Here is a 20,258-nt window from a genome sequence, read left to right as displayed (position 1 = left end):
GATCCCAGGCCAACCTACCCTGTGTGCCGCGGGACATAGAAAGTAAAATCCGTGGGCAAGCTGGGGCCCAACTCCGCTCATAGCCGCAACTGTAACTCCTCTCCAGATTCTCTGTCTCCACAATCTACTGCGTTGGGTTCAGAGAAATAGCTCCCTCACCCACGCTTCTACAGGAACGCCTGGAATTAAGCCAATCTGCATGTGCTTGCCCCCCCCCCCCCCCCCCCCCCCTCTCCACCTTTGAGTTGCGGAGAAACTCCAACTTCGTGCTTGCGAAGAAGCAATGCCCGCAGAGATGGGGAGGGTGATGCGGCATGATTTTCTCCACAAGGCGAGGACGGCGGTTGCGGTCGCAGCCTGACCCGTGCCCATTGCCCCATCCCTTAACATCATACGCATGGCAATGAGCCTCCATGTGGACTTTAGCTGGTGGTTTTGAGAAAAAGCTGACCTTGGCTTAGAAGCAAAGAGCGTTTAATACCGGAGAGAGAATTGCAGCTATCCAAGTTCCTTTTTCAAGCATTTTAATTCGTAAATTGGAACACATCCTTAGAATGTGATTTGTCTCACTAAGTATAATAGAGTTGGCATTGACAAATAAGTCTTGAGTTTGTGCTTCTTCCTTATCAAAGGGTGACATAACTTGATCAGTCAATGCTGCGGTAGACATAGAAATAACCCAAAGAACTGTGTGGTCCTCTTTCCTTAGTTACCAATTTGTTAGATTTATCCTTAGCAAATTGCAATATGTTTGCATGAGTGAAACAGCATAGTTGTAATTTATTTTTTCAAGGACGGGAAATAACTTTTTAACTCATTACAAATACATATTCGGGAAATTCTTTTTAAAAAAAAACTCCACTTCCCAGTCGCTAAATATATATTAATTAAACTTACTATCGTATTGGAAGACTCCAACTTTAACAAGAATAGTAGTAGCTCAACTTTGTTTCTGGTCATAATGAAACTAGACTGCTCTATTACAGTGGTCATAATAAGCATTTTACACGTCCAAGACAGCACAGAGCATCATGCATGTCATGATCAATTACCTCCCCATAGCGGGAGAAAATATTCGGTAATTTGATATCACCACGTCAGCATCCCATGTGGAGTGTATTTTTTCACTCATCCACTAACATGTTAATACGTGCCCACCGATCCACGTCAAAAGTTAATTTGGAATATGAGTAAAAAATCTTCTCTCTCAACCTTTGAACTCTCTCTCTTCCTCCTCCTTCGTCCACAGCCGCCCGACCTCCACTCCTCCCTGCCGTCGCCACCTGCGAAGTCGCTAGTGCCGTGATTAGGCCAACCACTGTTATGTCCAAGTCGAGCATGGCCGGCTTCCTTTGTTCTTGAAATCTTGAGATCTGACCATCCTTGGCCGAGATTGTCGGCATCGCTCGTACATGGCTGTCGGCGGCGTCATGAAGTTGTCTAGTTCGACCACTGCTGCATCTAAGCCGAGCCATGACCATCTTCGTCTGCTTTTTCTCCGCCTGATCGCTCTCCATATCTCAATATCTACCCGTCCCTGACACTGCTCGTCCGTGGCCTTATACAAGCTTCGGCGTCTTCCTTGCCATCTATTCCTCTGTTTTTTCTTTTGTTTTTTGAGCTCGCAGTCCATGGTTGTGGAGATCTTGAGCTCGCCGTCAAGGCTCACGGCCATGGACAAGCTACGGTCGCCAGATTTGTGGACGAGTCGCTTCGCGAGCCATAGACGAGCTAGGCTTGCGGCCATGGACGAGAACAGATTTGGAGGGATGACTCCAGTCCACCGGCAACGACTGCGAGCCGTCTGGACTTTGTTGCTTGCAATTGTTATTGTGGAGACTAGATCTGGACTTCATCGCTCGCTTTTGTTGCTTGCAGTTGTGAGCGGATCTACAGCCATGACGACCAGATCTGGACTTTGTTACTTGCAGTCATTGGTCATTGCCGTCAGTGGATGGACAAACTCTACTCGCGGCTCATTGCAATGTCGTTGCCGTTGGTGGATGGATGAGCAAAGCTTGCGACCATGGGCGTGGCCAGATGGTGGTGTAGCTTTGGGCTGATAGCAAGTGACGCCGCAAAGGGTTGAGATGGTGGTCGGAGAGGAGTAGAAAAAATCAGACTTTTATTTTTTTATTCTACCTCAGCCAACACATGTCAACTGATCATTGAACATGAGGAAAAAACGCATGCTACATCAACGATTGATGCGGGACTTTGCAATCACCAAATAGTTTCTACTATAGTTGGCCTTACGTGCATTGTCCTCAGTTGCATAAAATGATCTCCACCGTAGACAATTGGAGCCCGTAAAACACTGAACTAGTTCAACAAACCATAAAACACACCGTAGCAATGAATCAAGCCAGCGCATTCTGCTTCCACGTACTTGCGTTGGAGAATATCCCTACATTTTAATAGCCTTAGAGATCGAGTGAAGATTCTTGGATATGCAAAGCACAAATCTTTAAATAACTTTTAGTAGAAGATAGTCAGATGAACACAGACAAGGAGGCCCAAGATACCCTTTCTTAGTCATACTTCAAGCAGCAATCAAACAGAATGATTTCATTTAGATTTTACGACTTTTTTTCTCATGATCATAATGGCAAAAAGCAATAAGCAATTATACTGCATAAGTTGATTCATAATTGTTCGATAAAAAAAAAGTTGATTCATAAATTAAAACTAATAGCAAGCCGTCAAAAGAAGGAAAGAAACATTATATCTTCAACCAAACGATATTTCTTCACTGTAGTGAGCAACGGCACTCAAAGACACTTTAAACAATACAATTGTGAAAACAGACAACTCAACCATCGAAGATTTGTGCAAGATACTCCCTCACCTAACACAGTCGCCCGTCGTTTCATTGTAGGAAATAGATTTAGGTATTATGAGCACAGAATTAGTTGCACCAGCAAATTGGCCCATCATGACAACTGTTGCAGATCGGGTACACCCAATCCATTTTTTATTCCTCATCCATCCAAAGGAACAATTTAGGCCTGTCCCATTTGTGAAGCGAGCTCCACGGATGAATTTCTTATTGTAACGTGCCGGTACTCACACGTCTTGTATCGCCAATTCTCACTATATTTTTCTCTTCCTTGGTGAGAGGGAATGTCATCTAAAAATAATTTTACATCCTGATGATTTCGCCCGCTCACTAGAGAGTTGGACGTCTGTGCCTTACTGTCAAGAGAGAGTATAAACTACACTCCAACAAAATCGATGTTCCTAAATAAGTCATTCTTGATCCTAAGCGCATCGTCCCTCCCATGTGAGTCTTTGGAACCTGATAAATCTAGCCCATGAATGGATGAAAAGTAAATTAAGAATTCCATTTATTTCGCAAAAAATGAGTGATGTGAAAAATATTTTCCTCAAAAGAATCTTTTTAATTGCTTGAAATAGTTAGTCGATTAGAAATATATTCGTTATCGATAACAAATTATGTTAAAACATTTTCATGGATAATGAAAGTATTTTTCGTTCATATATTTTTAAAAGCGATATAAGCGATTATTTTTAGAAAAATGTTTTCCATATCATTTTCCGCGAAACAAATGATAAGCATAATCATCATCTTTAGTAAAATATTGTAGAAGTACTGCACGCCTCTGGCATAAATATGACATAAGGATTCTCTGTCTGAGGATCAAATTTTGTGCTGTTTGCGTCATGCGAACCCAACACAGATCTTGCAAACCTTATGACAGCAATTTACATTCGCAAGCAAATGCCCAACAAAGGGACATTATTTTTTCTTGCATGCTTTGCTGCGAGGATCTTCCCTTGCACCCCACTATCAACAAAACAAACCCTCCCCGAAACAGCACTCCATCAGCACCCTGTGCACGAAAAACAGTTCAGTCGTTCAATCAGTTGCAATCATGGAACTAGAAATTATCAGCAAATGAGGCAATCAAAACTGCCTATTGGGCCAAAAGGCTAGTAAACTACAAAACTAAATGTACCTTCAACGAAACCCATGCATCTTTATACGCCTCAGGAGACTGCTAGGAAAACTTAGTAGTTAAGGACTATTGTCTATTGATTGTATACAATCTAACTATGCTTCACCTCTTTCCAAGTAATATCCACCAGGTCGCTTGCAGGAACGCAGTCTACAATAAGTTTCCTTCGGCAGGCAACAGAAGCATGTAAAAGAGCCTGCCATATAACCCGAGTAATCAAATCACACTACTAAAGTGGTTGCATCAGACTTGAGGGGTAAAATGTGAACCCAACCAGCAAGAACCAAAATAAAAGGAAAAGCATTAAAGCAAGTAATCAAATCACAAGCATTGCAGAATCGTCCAAGAGACATATTATACAAAATGCCTGCGAAAATATGACTCTTCAGTGAGCCAATCTCACCTTCAAGACAGAGATAAGAATCTGACAGCCCTGTGTATTTTCCTACCATAGCAATTCGTACCTGCAACGTGCACAAAATAAAAGCATGACAACTGATATCACATGGATAAATAAGCCAAAACAGACCAAAAAGAAGTTCAAGGCCTACCAGATCACACAACTGGCCATAAACTTCTGTACGAGCAGTCCATTTCTCCAACTCTGGGTTCCTTGCAAAGCCAGAAAGAAATGGCGACATGTTGAGTGATCCCCAAGAAAGCAGAACAAAGGGGCAGGCATTCCTCTGTTGAATGAAAACACCGAAGGCAAGGGAGAATCGATTCAGACCACATACCCCATAAGGTTCAGTTGCTTCAGAATTGCTTCATGTGCCTTTTGGTCCTATTATGAGGGGTTGAAAAAAGGTATGAAGAAGCTATATTGAGCCTTTTGCTATGAAACAAATATAGAAGGCGAATGGTTGGAATTTTGAAGTTCTTAAACTACTTACCCTTAGCAGCAAAGGAATGTGCCAAATGTTTGGGACATCATACAGAGTCACAATGTTTTCTACCTGGAATCAAGTTGCTTAGAAATGATTTATGATTGGTCAAAAAAGGCCAACAAAGTTATAACCATTTAAGAGCAATACCGGCACATGGCAAAATTGAGACAGCTTTCCTTTAACATTCTCACCAAGCGCCTGTGACAGATGACCTTACAACTTTAGTTTACTATCAGCACAATTATTAAAAGAAGTTAAGAAGTGATAGATAAGGCAAACCTTTGCACTTCTACAAGCTAGAATATTTGGGGTCAAACCCAGTCCTCTAAGACCTCGGATGCTATGCTGGGTAGGCTTTGTTTTCTGCAGGACAGTATCATAGAGGCTATGGTTAGCATGCTAAGGGAAAAATTCAGGAACACTTTTAGTTACTGAATCCATATCTAGCATCTTAAGAAATCAGTCAATTGACAAATTGATTCTAACAAAGATACCTGTTCACCAAGAACATTGAGTACAGGAACAAGGCTGACGTGAATCAAGCACAAATGACCAGCTCCTGCAAGAATATTTAGGTGGGTAAACAACAATGTTTTGCCAAAAACTCTCAAGCAGTTTTACTTATATGAAACATGGCGTAACCTTACTTACTCGGTAAGAGAATTGACCAAGCGCCTCAATAAATGGCATAGAGTCGATATCCCCTGCATTGATATGAATTTAGTCCACCCAGAAGCAGGAAAAAGATAGCCACTACCGATGCTATTTACCTATAGTTCCACTGAGCTCAATGACGCAAACATCTGCTGGGCCTTCTTGACCGTTGACCGGTATCATGGCTGCACATTCTATCCACTTTTAAATGGCGTCCGTAATGTGTGGAACAGCCAAGAAAACCACAAAATCTGGTTAAAACTATAATGAACCCAGCACTACAAAAACCTGAAAGTGAGCGTAAAAGTAAACCACGGACAATGCTAAGTCAAGTTGAATAAGAGTAGCAATAGCTGCCAAGCTCTAACTTTTATAAGATCAAATTGCCTAATAGACCCGGACAGTCTTTCCAAGATAATCACCTCTTCTCTCCTTGTCAAGAACTGATTGTTAAAACACCGAGAAATATGTTAAATTTAGGAAGGTGCATTGCTTGATTATCAACGGCATCCATACACAAAATGCAATGAGTTCATACCTAATTGATTTTTCTAGTTATGATGTTATTATCCCAATTTAAAGTGATATGAAGAAATCTTTCGTAATTTCCAAGGTCCAAATCCATCTAAGAAACAATTTCAATCAACCTTTTACTCCATTGCTAGGAGAAAATTCTCGAGAACATGGGCAGAGAAGCAAAGAGTGCACATGTGCTCGACAAGCAAGTGCAAGTGTGCAGGTCAAGTACATGTACAAAGACTTACCTCGCCAACTTAAAAAAAAGATCAGCGACCATCTAACATGCACTGCTTTCCAACTCTTGACCCAATAATTCCGCAAGCAGTCCAAATGGTTTGAAATTACCAAATATTCCTTCGATCAACAAGTTGCAGAGATCTGCCATGACATCAGGACAGCAAGAGCTTTCAAAGTATATACAGAACATGGAAAATGAAATTATTCATTCGTCCTTTCTGGGGAAGCTGATCCAAAGCTACAGCACTATGCTTAGAAATGAACAGTAAAAACTGACGGAGAGTATTGCAGCAGTTAAATCCCCATTGGAGGCAACGTCAGAAGGTCTTAATTTACATAACGTCCTCCGTCTTTCAGAGGAATTATAAACCCACATCCCTTCTTATATAAATACCAACATGTCCCGTCAAGGAAAATTTTATTAATCCATCTGGTGTTTCTAGAAGCAAAATCAAGCCAGATTTAACAATATGGCTTATAGAGCTTGCCATTAACCATACTGAAGTGATAAACAATCTAAAAAGGGGCAAACTGTAGGTTTTCTAATCAGAGAATAGGCAATAACGAAAATTTCCATATTGAACACCTCAAATCTTGAAAAACACGCCACAAAAGTACTTGCGGTCTAAAAACACATAATAAGTTTCTTGTATTTATAGCCAATTTATATGAACATATACACGTACGATATGATTTTAACAATTTTGACTTCTAGCTCTATGTTGGAGCCAACAGTTGGGGGCAAAACAAGCCCAAACCCACCCTTGGGCACAAGACAACTAATGTAACCAAAGAGAGGGGTTGGATGTACATTTACTATAATAATATAACATAAGCTATCGGAACTAGAAATACTTTTCAAATATGGATACAATATACTTCTTCCAACACAAGTATTTTAATCTCATTCATCTAGAGAGAAAAGATACATGAGCCAGCAAAGAAATAATACACAGATTATGCATTGCCTGATTTAAATCCGTGAAAGAAGCCAAGGCATACCAGCATTTCCACGAACAAGCAAGAAGCTTCTGCTCTCTATTGAGTACTCATAGCAAATTTAAGGAAAGACGCTCTGCTCTCGCTCTTGGCAGCTGTGAAATCCATATTCCACTTCTAAATGAGTTAATTGTATGCTTTGACAACAGACACAAGAACAGATACTCTATATATACCACATTGTACCTTAAGCACTATGAGATCAGCACCTAGTATCTCTTTGATTTCGTCACTTACTTGCCTCAGTGTCTACACTTTTCAGGCTTGAAGTTCAGCAGACTCTAAAACAGAGATGGTCCGCATATCAGGTACTATTCCCTTAAACAACATTTCTTTATAAAGATATTCAGCCCTTTCCATGTTTCCCCTACTACAGCAGCCAGATATAAGAGATGTGTAAGTTACCACATCTGGCTGAAGCCCAGTTCCAATCATTTCCCTCAATAAATCCTCAGCTTCCTCAATGTTGCCAAGCTTACAAAGCCTGTCAATCAAAACGGTATAACAAATTACATCAGGTGCTATTTTGTCTTTCATCTCCAGCCAAAGCATTTTGATGACATTATTTGCTCCGGAATCCCCTGTTACTTTCTTTGTTTTGTTTCTATCGTGAAGGGAACATTTCCTTCGAAGATCTACTTTTGAATAACCATCAAGTAACACTGTATAAGCAATTACATCAGGCTCGACCCCTCTATTCTTCATTTCATGTAAAAGATCAAGCCCTTCCCGCAAGCGATTTGCGTGAAAGTATCCATCCATCATTAACGTATAAGTGGCAACATCAGGGGTTGATCCCTTCTCCACTGATCTATCAAACAACCACTGCGCATTTATCATATCGCCAGCTTTGCAAAGAGCAGCCATCAAAATACTGTACATCATTCCGGTAGGTTCCATGTCCAGATCCAACATTTTGTTGAGTAATTTACGAGCCATAACATCATCACCTTCAACAAAAAGGTTAGCTAGCAATTTGAAGCAGGAATTTTTCTTTACTGACTTTTTTTCTGCTTCTGCTAACTCCATGAAAAGTTTAAAGGCCTTTCTCGAATGGTTGGCTTGGCAATACCCCCTGAACATGGCAGCTTTATTTTGTCTTCTCTTCTCTTGCAGGCCAGAGAAAAACACTTCAGCTTCCTCGACTTTACCTGAAATACATAAGCCCTCAATTATCAGGTTGTGCGTGACAACGTTGGGTTTCACACCGCAAGCGTCCATATGTCTTAGAAGCTCATGCGCCTCATTCACAAGTCCTGCCCGAGAATATCCGCAGGCAAGTACATTGTAAGTGACAATATCAGGCTGAAAACCTCTCTTCTTCATCTGCTCGAGCACATCCAATGCATTGTAAATGTCGCCCCGGAGACAGTAGCCACTGATTAAAGTTGTGTAGTGCACGATATCAAGAACCATCCGCTTGCCCTTCATCTCTTCAAGTAACTCTGCGGCCACTTCCACTCTGCCCAGCTTGCACAGAGCAACGACAGCAATATTGTATGTAACCTCATCCAGAAAAATGCCCGACTCTTTAAACTCATTAAACTGATGCACTGCTTCATGAGGCATGCCCATATCGCAGAAGCACTGGAGAAGGGTGCTTATGATAACGCAGTTGGACTTGATACCTTTTGACAGCATATAATCGTGCAGAGCCAGGGCTCGCGGCAAATTGAAACTCTTGCAATGGCCATGAATCAAGGCAGCATAGGAGTAGACATCAGCTACAATGCCGTGCTCTTCCATATCGACCAGGACTTGCTCTGCCTCTTCCAACTTCATTTCGGCGCAAAGACCACGGAGGACTGCAGTATAGGCGTAGTCAATCAAGGAGATCCCTGCAGCCCGCCAAGCTAGGAGAACCTGATAAGCCAAATGGGAGCGGCGGTGGGTGCAGAGGCCTTCGAGGTAGGTAGTGTAAGCAAAGCTATTAGGGGTGACTCCAGCCTCGACCATGTGATGGAACACGCGAGCAGCTCCGTCCAAGTCACGAGCCCTGCAAAAGGCCTTGATCAAGATGGCATAGGTGTAGTCATTGGGAATAAAATCGAACCGCCTCAGTAGCTCATACAGAGTAATGGCAGCAGCGGGATTGCGGCTTTCAATCAAGCGGTTGAGGAGGAAATTACAGGTAGAGACGCAGGGAAGGAGGGCGCCCCTCTTGAAGCGGAACAAGGAATCAATAGCTTCATCGAAGAGGCCAGCGCGAACATAGGCCTTGACGAGGAAATCAATAGACCGAAGGAGGAGAGGGGACCCGCCCAGCAGAGCAAGAGAATCAAGTAAGGAAGGAATAGCAGTGCGCCGTGCGGCATGGAAGGAGGTGATGAGGCGGCAGAAGACGAAATCGAGGCGGGAGCGGGAGGCAGAGGGGGAGAGGATGGAGATGAGGGAGGCGTAAGTGGGAGGGTCGAGAGGGAAGCCACACGAATCCAGGTGAAGAAAGAAGGAGAAGGCGAGATCGGGGTCGGGATGGTGCTTAAGCTGGTTCACTGCGGCGGCAACGGAAGCGGGAGAGTCGAATGGTAGAACTCCGGTAGGGTGGGAGTCGAGGAGACAGGCGGAGGCAGAGAGGAACTTGGGTTTGGGGAAGGAGGAGGAGGATGAACAGAGGAGCCTCTTGGTGCACCTTACAACTGCAGGGGAGACCCACATCACCCACTACAGCTTCAGCAACCCACGATGACGAGGAGGAGCTGCTTCATTAACTAATGGGTGCGTGTCCTGAGTTTTGCTACTGCAGTCCACGGAGATCAATCCACGGAGATCAAAGTGGCTGATGGAGAGTTTCTGAGTTTTGAGGATGAGTTGAGTGGATGGATGGAGGGAGTTGTGCTTCCTGCAACAAAGAAACCCTATTACTTTCGACCAAGAACAAAAAAAAAAAAATTGGCGGCAAGCGGGTATCTTCTTCCTCTTCTGTTTTTTTTTTCTTTTTTTTTGGTATGATTCGTTCCCTCAAAAATTAAAACAAGACTATTACAGGAGAACTTCTCGAGCTTGTCTCGACCTTATGAAGCTTTCATTTCCTTCATTTGAATCCTAAATCTTCCAAAATCCATTTCATTAGTTTAAGTAAATAAAAAGTTGGATTAATACCATGAAAAACCCCAAACTGGTACACCAATGATAAATTTATCTCAAATTATTTTTTTGACAACAAAAAACCCAAAATTGGTACACTTGTGACAATTTTACCCCGAACTAATTTTTTGACTACAAAAAAATTCCAAACTGATACACATGTGATAATTTTACCCCCATTAATTTCTATTAAATTTTATTGTCAAATTGCTAAGTTTGATGACACGTGGTGGTTGACGGGTGTACCGGTTTGGAGTTTTTCTCCTCTGTTTGTCACAAGTTTATCAATTTGTGATTTTTTGTGATATTAATTCAATTTAACGGACGCTAACGGAGGGTAAATTTATCATAAATGTATCAGTTTTGGATTTTTAGTGGTTAAAAAATTAGTTTGGGATAAAATTGTCACAGGTTTATCAGTTTGGGATTTTTGGTGATCAAAAAATTAGTTTGGGATAAAATTGTTACAAGTATACCAGTGTGAGGTTTTTGGTGGTAAAAAAAATGGTCCGGGGTAAATTTGTCACAAGTATATCGGTTTAGAATTTTTGGTGGTCAAAAAATTAATTCGGGATAAAATTATCATAGCTGTACCAGTTTGGAATTTTTCGTGATATTAACCCAAAAAAGTTTACCCAACATCTTTTCAACAGTTTCATTCTTTTTAAGATGCGGCACAATTCCACATCAAAATACCAAAAATTTGTACATAAAGAAAGAAAAGAAGAGAGAGAAAGAATTGGGGAGAATTAACATTGATGGGCCACCTTTACCGGCCCACTTCGGGGGTCACTGCAAGGGCCTTCTAGGCCCCCACCAAATTTGGACCATGATAGTGTTGTGTCCAACCTTGTGCTCTAGGCAGGGTTCAAGAAGGCTCGGCAGATGTTTGCGTCAATCAACTCGGTGGAACTATAGGTAAGTAGCATCGGTAGTGGCTATCTTTTTCCTACTTCTGGGTGGACTAAAATCATATCAATAAGAGGCCAGCCAGTGTTCGATGAGGCATCTTCCCGAGATTGAACTTGTTGCCAAATATCGGCTATTCGGAGGGTCCCAAGGAAGCTGGTGTGACCTGGACTTTTTCCGGCAAAACGAAACAAACAAAGTAGTGGACAAAAAGAAGATGCAGATAAGCACTAGAACTGAATTATTAGGTTCAGTCATGGTTTTGATTGGTACAAGGAGTTCTTCGATGAGCTTGTTCTTGGTGAATGTGACTGATATAAGTAGCAAAAAAATAGCTGGAAGTTGGTACTTCCCCTACACGTGAAATGGATGTCCATTATTATTATTTAGTTTAGTATTGTTATTATGACCTTACTGAGTATCTGCGAAACTTCCGAAGGACATTTAAGGTTACACATGGGTTTAACTTGCACAGGGATGGAGGGAAGTCATCTTTTTAATGCGGTTTGTGGTTGGGGTTTGGGGTTGGGGTGGGGGGTTGGGGTTTGGGTTTGGAGTTTGGGGTTTGGGTTTGGGGTTTCGAGCTTAGGGGCTTACGGGATTAGCGTTGAGGGTTAAGGTTTAAGGTTTAGGGCTTAGGGGTTTGGAGATTTAGGGTTTAGGGATAAGGGTAAGGATTTAGCGTTTGTGGCTCAGGGCCTAAGGGTTTGCAATCATGCAAGTTTATGTCAAATTTATCAAATCTAATCTAATTTCTTTCCTCTTGGCAGGAAAGTCAATAAGTATATTTTTTGCATTTAGAAAGTGCAAACAAACAGCCCAAATAAGTTGCTCTCACTAAAGGGAGAGTATAAAGAAGTAAACTAAAGGCTCATAGCATACGGCTTAGGGCTTAGGGTTTAGGGCCTAGGGCTTGGGTCTAGGGCTTAGGGCTTGGGCCTAGGGCTTAGGGTTTTAGGGGTTAGGGTTTACAGGTTTTGGGATTTAGGGTTGAGGGTTGGGGGTTGGGGTTTTGGATTCGGGGTTTTGGGTTTCGGGGTTTCGAGATTTTGGGGTTCGGGTCAAGGGGCATATGGCTTGGGGCTTGGGGCTTGTGGTTTTGGGGATTTTTAGGCCTAGGGCCAGGCCTAGGGCCTAGGCCTAGGCCTAGGGCCTAGGGCCTAGGCCTAGGGCCCAGGCCCAGGGCCTAGGCTGCCTAGGCCTAGGCCTAGGGGCCTAGGGCCCAGGGCTCCTAGGGCCTAGGCCTAGGGCCTAGGGCCTAGGGCCTAGGCCCAGGGCCTAGGGCCTAGGGCCCAGGGCCTAGGGCCTAGGCCCAGGGCCTGGGCCCAGGGCCTAGGCCTGGCCTAGGCCTAGGCCTGGGCCTAGGGCCTAGGCCTAGGCCTAGGGTGCCCAGGGCCTAGTGGCCCAGGGCCTAGGGCCTAGGGCCTAGGCCTAGGCCTAGGCCTAGGCCTGGCCTAGGCCTAGGCCAGGCCAGGCCTAGGGCCTAGGGCCCAGGGCCTAGGCCCAGGCCCAGGGCCTAGGGCCTAGGCCTAGGCCTAGGCCAGGCCCAGGGCCCAGGGCCCAGGGCCCAGGGCCTAGGGCCCAGGGCCAGGGCCCAGGGCCCAGGGCCCAGGGCCTAGGGCCTAGGGCCTAGGCCTAGGGCCTAGGCCAGGCCCAGGGCCTAGGCCCAGCCTAGGGCCTAGGGCCTAGGGCCCAGGCCTAGGGCCTAGGCCTAGGCCTAGGCCTAGGGCCTAGGCCTAGGCCTAGGGCCTAGGCCTAGGCCCAGGGCCTAGGCCTAGGCCTAGGCCTAGGGCCTAGGCCTAGGGCCTAGGGCCTAGGCCCAGGGCCTAGGCCTAGGGCCTAGGGCCCAGGGCCCAGGCCCAGGGGCCTAGGGCCTAGGCCCAGGGCCTAGGGCCTAGGCCTAGGCCTGGCCCAGGGCCCAGGGCCTAGGCCAGGCCTAGGCCAGGGCCCAGGGCCTAGGGCCTAGGGCCTAGGCCTAGGCCTAGGCCTAGGCCTAGGCCTAGGGCCTAGGCCTAGGGCCTAGGGCCTAGGCCTAGGGCCTAGGCCAGGGCCCAGGGCCCAGGGCCTAGGGCCTAGGCCAGGCCTAGGGCCTAGGCCTAGGCCTAGGGCCTAGGGCCTAGGGCCTAGGCCTAGGCCCAGGCCCTAGGCCAGGCCTAGGGCCTAGGGCCTAGGGCCTAGGCCTAGGGCCTAGGCCTAGGCCTAGGCCTAGGCCTGGCCTAGGGCCTAGGCCTAGGCCAGGCCCAGGGCCTAGGGCCTAGGCCTAGGGGCCTAGGGCCTAGGCCCAGGGCCTAGGGCCTAGGCCTAGGCCTAGGCCTAGGCCTAGGCCTAGGCCCTAGGCCCTAGGCCTAGGGCCTAGGCCAGGCCTAGGGCCTAGGGCCCAGGGCCTAGGCCTAGGCCTAGGGCCTAGGCCTAGGCCTAGGCCTAGGCCTAGGGCCTAGGGCCTAGGCCTAGGCCTAGGCCTGGGCCAGGGCCTAGGCCTAGGGCCCAGGCCAGGCCTAGGCCCAGGGCCCAGGGCCTAGGGCCTAGGGCCCAGGCCCAGGGCCTGGCCTAGGCCTAGGCCTAGGGCCTAGGCCAGGCCTAGGGCCCAGGGCCTAGGCCTAGGCCCAGGCCTAGGCCTAGGCCTAGGCCTAGGCCAGGGCCTAGGCCTAGGCCTAGGCCCAGGCCTAGGCCTAGGGCCTAGGCCTAGGCCTAGGGCCTAGGCCTAGGCCTAGGCCTAGGCCTAGGGCCTAGGGCCTAGGCCTAGGCCTAGGGCCTAGGCCTAGGCCTAGGGCCTAGGGCCTAGGCCTAGGGCCTAGGCCTAGGCCTAGGGCCTAGGGCCTAGGGCCCAGGGCCTAGGCCTAGGCCCAGGCCCAGGCCAGGCCCAGGGCCCAGGGCCTAGGGCCTAGGCCTAGGCCTAGGCCCAGGCCTAGGCCTAGGGCCTAGGGCCCAGGGCCTAGGCCCAGGGCCTAGGGCCTAGGGCCTAGGGCCCAGGGCCTAGGCCTAGGGCCCAGGGCCTAGGGCCCAGGGCCTAGGGCCCAGGCCTGGCCCAGGGCCTAGGGCCTCAGGCCTAGGCTAGGCCTAGGCCTAGGCCTAGGGCCTAGGCCTAGGCCTAGGGCCTAGGCCTAGGCCAGGCCTAGGCCTAGGCCCAGGGCCTAGGGCCCAGGGCCTAGGCCTAGGCCTAGGCCCAGGCCTAGGCCTAGGCCTAGGCCCAGGGCCTAGGCCTAGGGCCTAGGGGCCTAGGCCTAGGGGCCCAGGGCCCAGGGCCTAGGCCTAGGCCTAGGCCTAGGGCCTAGGCCTAGGCCTAGGCCTAGGCCTAGGCCTAGGCCTAGGCCTAGGGCCTAGGGCCTAGGGCCTAGGGCCTAGGGCCTAGGCCAGGGCCTAGGCCTAGGGCCTAGGGCCTAGGGCCTAGGCCTAGGCCTAGGCCTAGGGCCTAGGGCCTAGGCCAGGCTAGGCCCAGGCCCAGGCCTAGGCCTAGGGCCTAGGCCTAGGCCTAGGGCCTAGGCCTAGGGCCTAGGCCAGGCCAGGCCTAGGGCCCAGGGCCCAGGCCCAGGGCCCAGGGCCCAGGCCCAGGCCCAGGGCCAGGCCCAGGGCCTAGGCCCAGGCCTAGGGCCCAGGGCCTAGGCCTAGGCCAGGCCTAGGCCTAGGCCTAGGCCTAGGCCTAGGCCTAGGCCTAGGCCTAGGCCTAGGCCTAGGCCTAGGGCCTAGGGCCTAGGGCCTAGGCCCAGGGCCTAGGGCCTAGGCCCAGGCCCAGGGCCTAGGCCTAGGCCAGGCCCAGGGCCTAGGCCTAGGCCTAGGGCCTAGGGCCTAGGGCCTAGGCCTAGGGCCTAGGCCTAGGCCTAGGCCTAGGGCCTAGGCCTAGGCCTAGGCCTAGGCCTAGGGCCTAGGGCCTAGGCCTAGGCCTAGGCCTAGGCCTAGGGCCCAGGCCTAGGGCCCAGGGCCTAGGGCCTAGGCCTAGGCCCAGGCCTAGGCCTAGGGCCAGGCCTAGGGCCTAGGGCCTAGGGCCTAGGCCCAGGGCCTAGGCCTAGGCCTAGGCCTAGGCCTAGGCCTAGGGCCTAGGCCTAGGCCTAGGGCCTAGGGCCTAGGGCCTAGGCCTAGGGCCTAGGGCCTAGGGCCTAGGGCCTAGGGCCTAGGCCTAGGGCCTAGGGCCCAGGGCCCAGGGCCCAGGGCCCAGGGCCTAGGGCCTAGGCCTAGGCCTAGGCCTAGGGCCCAGGGCCTAGGGCCTAGGCCTAGGCCCAGGGCCTAGGGCCTAGGGCCCAGGGCCTAGGGCCTAGGCAGGCCTAGGCCTAGGCCTAGGCCCAGGGCCTAGGGCCTAGGGCCTAGGCCTAGGGCCTAGGCCCAGGCCTAGGCCAGGCCCAGGGCCTAGGCCTAGGCCTAGGCCTAGGCCCAGGCCTAGGGCCCAGGGCCCAGGGCCCAGGGCCAGGGCCTAGGCCTAGGCCTAGGCCTAGGGCCCAGGGCCTAGGCCTAGGCCTAGGCCCAGGCCTAGGGCCTAGGCCCAGGGCCTAGGCCTAGGCCTAGGGCCTAGGCCTAGGCCTAGGGCCTAGGCCTAGGGCCCAGGCCTAGGGCCTAGGCCTAGGCCCAGGGCCTAGGCCTAGGGCCTAGGCCCAGGGCCTAGGCCCAGGGCCCAGGGCCTAGGCCCAGGCCTAGGCCTAGGGCCTAGGGCCTAGGGCCTAGGGCCTAGGGCCCAGGGCCTAGGCCTAGGCCTAGGGCCTAGGCCTAGGCCCAGGCCCAGGCCTAGGGCCCAGGCCCAGGGCCTAGGCCCAGGGCCTAGGCCAGGGCCTAGGCCTAGGGCCCAGGGCCCAGGGCCTAGGGCCCAGGCCCAGGGCCCAGGCCCAGGCCCAGGCCCAGGGCCTAGGCCCAGGGCCCAGGCCTAGGCCTAGGCCCAGGCCTAGGCCTAGGGCCTAGGCCCAGGCCTAGGGCCTAGGCCTAGGCCTAGGCCTAGGCCTAGGGGCCTAGGGGCCTAGGGCCTAGGCCTAGGCCTAGGCCTAGGGCCTAGGCCTAGGGCCTAGGGCCTAGGGCCTAGGGCCCAGGGCCTAGGGCCCAGGGCCCAGGGCCTAGGCCTAGGCCCAGGCCTAGGCCCAGGCCTAGGGCCCAGGCCCAGGCCCAGGGCCCAGGCCCAGGCCTAGGCCTAGGCCCAGGCCCAGGCCTAGGCCCAGGCCCAGGGCCTAGGCCTAGGCCTAGGGCCTAGGCCCAGGGCCTAGGGCCTAGGCCCAGGCCCAGGCCCAGGGCCTAGGCCTAGGGCCTAGGCCTAGGCCTAGGGCCTAGGCCCAGGCCTAGGCCTAGGCCCAGGCCTAGGCCTAGGCCAGGCCCAGGGCCTAGGCCTAGGGCCTAGGCCTAGGGCCTAGGCCCAGGCCTAGGGCCTAGGGCCTAGGCCTAGGCCTAGGCCTAGGGCCTAGGCCTAGGCCTAGGCCTAGGCCTAGGCCTAGGCCTAGGCCTAGGGCCTAGGCCTAGGCCTAGGGCCTAGGCCCAGGGCCCAGGGCCTAGGGCCTAGGGCCTAGGGCCTAGGCCCAGGGCCTAGGGCCTAGGCCCCAGGCCCAGGCCCAGGCCCAGGGCCTAGGCCTAGGCCCAGGCCCAGGGCCTAGGGCCCAGGGCCTAGGCCTAGGCCCAGGCCCAGGCCCAGGGCCTAGGCCTCAGGGCCTAGGGCCCAGGCCTAGGCCTAGGCCTAGGGCCTAGGCCCAGGCCCAGGCCTAGGGCCTAGGCCTAGGCCTAGGCCTAGGCCTAGGCCTAGGCCTAGGCCTAGGGCCCAGGGCCTAGGGCCTAGGCCTAGGCCTAGGCCTAGGGCCCAGGGCCTAGGGCCTAGGGCCTAGGGCCTAGGCCTAGGCCCAGGGCCCAGGGCCCAGGGCCTAGGGCCTAGGGCCCAGGCCCAGGCCCAGGGCCCAGGGCCTAGGCCCAGGGCCCAGGCCCAGGCCCAGGCCTAGGCCCAGGGCCCAGGCCCAGGCCTAGGCCTAGGCCTAGGCCTAGGCCTAGGCCTAGGGCCTAGGGCCTAGGCCTAGGCCTAGGGCCTAGGGCCCAGGGCCCAGGGCCTAGGGCCCAGGGCCCAGGGGCCCAGGGCCTAGGCCTAGGCCTAGGGCCTAGGCCCAGGCCTAGGCCTAGGCCTAGGCCTAGGGCCTAGGCCTAGGGCCTAGGCCTAGGGGCCTAGGGCCCAGGCCTAGGGCCTAGGCCTAGGGCCTAGGCCTAGGCCAGGCCAGGCCCAGGGCCTAGGCCTAGGCCTAGGGCCCAGGCCTAGGCCAGGCCTAGGCCCAGGGCCTAGGGCCCAGGCCCAGGGCCCAGGGCCTAGGGCCTAGGGCCTAGGCCTAGGCCAGGCCTAGGGCCTAGGCCTAGGGCCTAGGGCCTAGGCCTAGGCCTAGGCCTAGGCCTAGGGCCTAGGCCTAGGCCTAGGCCTAGGGCCTAGGCCTAGGGCCTAGGCCTAGGGCCTAGGGCCTAGGGCCAGGCCTAGGCCTAGGGCCTAGGGCCTAGGCCCTAGGGCCTAGGCCTAGGGCCTAGGGCCCAGGGCCTAGGCCCAGGCCCAGGGCCTAGGGCCCAGGGCCCAGGCCCAGGCCTAGGGCCCAGGCCTAGGGCCTAGGGCCTAGGCCTAGGCCTAGGGCCTAGGGCCTAGGGCCTAGGCCTAGGGCCTAGGGCCTAGGGCCTAGGCCTAGGCCTAGGCCTAGGGCCCAGGGCCTAGGGCCTAGGCCTAGGCCTAGGGCCTAGGCCTAGGCCTAGGCCTAGGGCCCAGGGCCTAGGCCTAGGCCTAGGCCCAGGGCCCAGGGCCTAGGGCCTAGGCCCAGGGCCTAGGCCCAGGGCCTAGGGCCTAGGGCCCAGGGCCTAGGGCCTAGGCCTAGGCCTAGGGCCTAGGGCCTAGGCCTAGGCCCAGGCCTAGGGCCCAGGGCCTAGGCCTAGGCCTAGGGCCTAGGCCTAGGGCCTAGGGCCTAGGGCCTAGGGCCTAGGGCCTAGGGCCTAGGGCCTAGGCCCAGGCCCAGGCCTAGGCCTAGGGCCTAGGCCCAGGGCCTAGGGCCTAGGGCCTAGGGCCTAGGCCTAGGGCCTAGGCCTAGGGCCTAGGCCCAGGGCCTAGGGCCTAGGCCTAGGCCTAGGGCCTAGGGCCCAGGGCCTAGGCCTAGGGCCCAGGGCCTAGGGCCCAGGGCCCAGGCCTAGGGCCTAGGGCCTAGGCCTAGGCCTAGGGCCTAGGCCCAGGGCCTAGGGCCTAGGGCCTAGGCCCAGGGCCCAGGCCCAGGCCCAGGCCTAGGGCCTAGGGCCTAGGCCTAGGCCCAGGGCCCAGGGCCTAGGGCCCAGGGCCTAGGCCCCTAGGCCTAGGCCTAGGCCTAGGCCTAGGCCTAGGCCCAGGCCCAGGGCCTAGGGCCTAGGCCTAGGGCCTAGGGCCTAGGCCCAGGCCCAGGGCCTCAGGCCTAGGGCCTAGGCCCAGGGCCTAGGGCCTAGGCCCAGGGCCTAGGCCTAGGGCCTAGGCCTAGGGCCCAGGCCCAGGGCCTAGGGCCTAGGCCTAGGCCCAGGCCTCAGGGCCTAGGCCTAGGGCCTAGGCCTAGGCCTAGGGCCCAGGGCCTAGGCCCAGGGCCTAGGCCCAGGGCCTAGGCCTAGGCCCAGGGCCTAGGGCCCAGGCCCAGGCCTAGGCCTAGGGCCTAGGCCCAGGCCCAGGGCCTAGGGCCCAGGGCCTAGGCCTAGGGCCCAGGCCTAGGGCCCAGGCCTAGGCCCAGGGCCTAGGCCCAGGGCCCAGGCCTAGGCCCAGGGCCTAGGCCCAGGCCTAGGCCCAGGGCCTAGGGCCCAGGGCCTAGGGCCTAGGGCCCAGGCCTAGGCCCAGGCCTAGGCCTAGGGCCTAGGCCCAGGGCCCAGGGCCTAGGGCCTAGGCCCAGGCCCAGGGCCTAGGGCCTAGGCCTAGGCCTAGGCCCAGGGCCCAGGGCCTAGGCCCAGGCCCCAGGGCCTAGGCCTAGGGCCTAGGGCCTAGGCCCAGGGCCTAGGGCCCAGGCCCAGGGCCCAGGGCCCAGGGCCTAGGCCCAGGGCCTAGGCCTAGGCCTAGGCCCAGGGCCTAGGCCTAGGGCCCAGGGCCTAGGCCCAGGGCCTAGGGCCTAGGGCCCAGGCCTAGGCCCAGGGCCCAGGGCCTAGGCCCAGGCCCAGGGCCCAGGCCCAGGGCCTAGGCCCAGGGCCTAGGCCCAGGGCCTAGGGCCTAGGCCCAGGCCTAGGGCCTAGGCCCAGGCCTAGGGCCCAGGGCCCTAGGGCCTAGGGCCTAGGGCCTAGGGCCTAGGCCTTAGGGCCTAGGCCTAGGGCCCAGGCCTAGGCCCAGGGCCTAGGCCTAGGCCCAGGCCTAGGCCTAGGGCCTAGGCCTAGGCCTAGGGCCCAGGGCCTAGGGCCTAGGCCCAGGGCCCAGGCCCAGGCCTAGGCCTAGGCCAGGGCCTAGGCCTAGGCCTAGGCCTAGGCCTAGGCCCAGGGCCTAGGCCTAGGGCCCAGGGCCCAGGCCCAGGGCCTAGGCCTAGGCCTAGGGCCCAGGCTCAGGGCCTAGGCCCAGGGCCTAGGCCTAGGCCCAGGCCTAGGCCCAGGGCCTAGGCCTAGGGCCCAGGGCCCAGGCCCAGGGCCCAGGCCTAGGGCCTAGGCCCAGGGCCCAGGGCCCAGGCCCAGGGCCCTAGGCCCAGGCCCAGGGCCCAGGCCCCTAGGGGCCCAGGGCCCCTAGGGGCCAGTGGCCCAGGGCCCAGGGCCTAGGCCCAGGGCCCAGGGCCCAGGGCCCAGGGCCCAGGCCTAGGGCCTAGGCCTAGGGCCCAGGGCCCAGGCCTAGGCCTAGGGCCTAGGGCCTAGGGCCCAGTGGCCTAGGCCTAGGCCCAGGGCCCAGGGCCCAGGGCCCAGGGCCCAGGCCCAGGGCCTAGGGCCCAGGGCCCAGGCCCAGGGCCCAGGCCTAGGCCCAGGCCCAGGCCCAGGGCCTTAGGCCCAGGGCCTAGGCCTAGGCCCAGGGCCCAGGGCCCAGGGCCTAGGCCTAGGCCTAGGCCTAGGGCCTAGGCCTTAGGGCCTAGGGCCTAGGCCTAGGCCTAGGGCCTAGGGC

At 54.4% G+C, this 20,258-nt stretch overlaps 1 protein-coding gene and 1 pseudogene across 1 annotated transcript; both read right to left on the bottom strand.

Annotated features, from left to right (window-relative positions):
- Positions 1-3,573: 3,573 nt before the first annotated feature.
- LOC115663452 (uncharacterized) lies at positions 3,574-7,515 on the bottom strand (annotated as a pseudogene).
- A 19-nt stretch (positions 7,516-7,534) lies between these two features.
- LOC115663450 (pentatricopeptide repeat-containing protein At2g26790, mitochondrial-like) lies at positions 7,535-9,931 on the bottom strand. Its single transcript, XM_030585453.2, has one exon. The coding sequence runs from the start codon at positions 9,929-9,931 to the stop codon at positions 7,535-7,537; it is 2,397 nt and encodes a 798-aa protein (XP_030441313.1).
- Between the last annotated feature and the right edge of the window lie 10,327 nt (positions 9,932-20,258).

This window comes from Syzygium oleosum, unplaced genomic scaffold (assembly GCF_021117445.2).
Source record: "Syzygium oleosum isolate NSW1041296 unplaced genomic scaffold, Sole_v2.1 Sole_v2.20, whole genome shotgun sequence".
In the NCBI taxonomy this organism is placed as follows: domain Eukaryota; kingdom Viridiplantae; phylum Streptophyta; class Magnoliopsida; order Myrtales; family Myrtaceae; genus Syzygium; species Syzygium oleosum.
This window is presented reverse-complemented; position numbering and strand designations above follow the sequence as displayed.

Excerpts from the sequence above, each read along its gene's own strand:
- LOC115663450 (XM_030585453.2), bottom strand. The coding sequence starts at position 9,931 with ATGTGGGTCTCCCCTGCAGTTGTAAGGTGCACCAAGAGGCTCCTCTGT.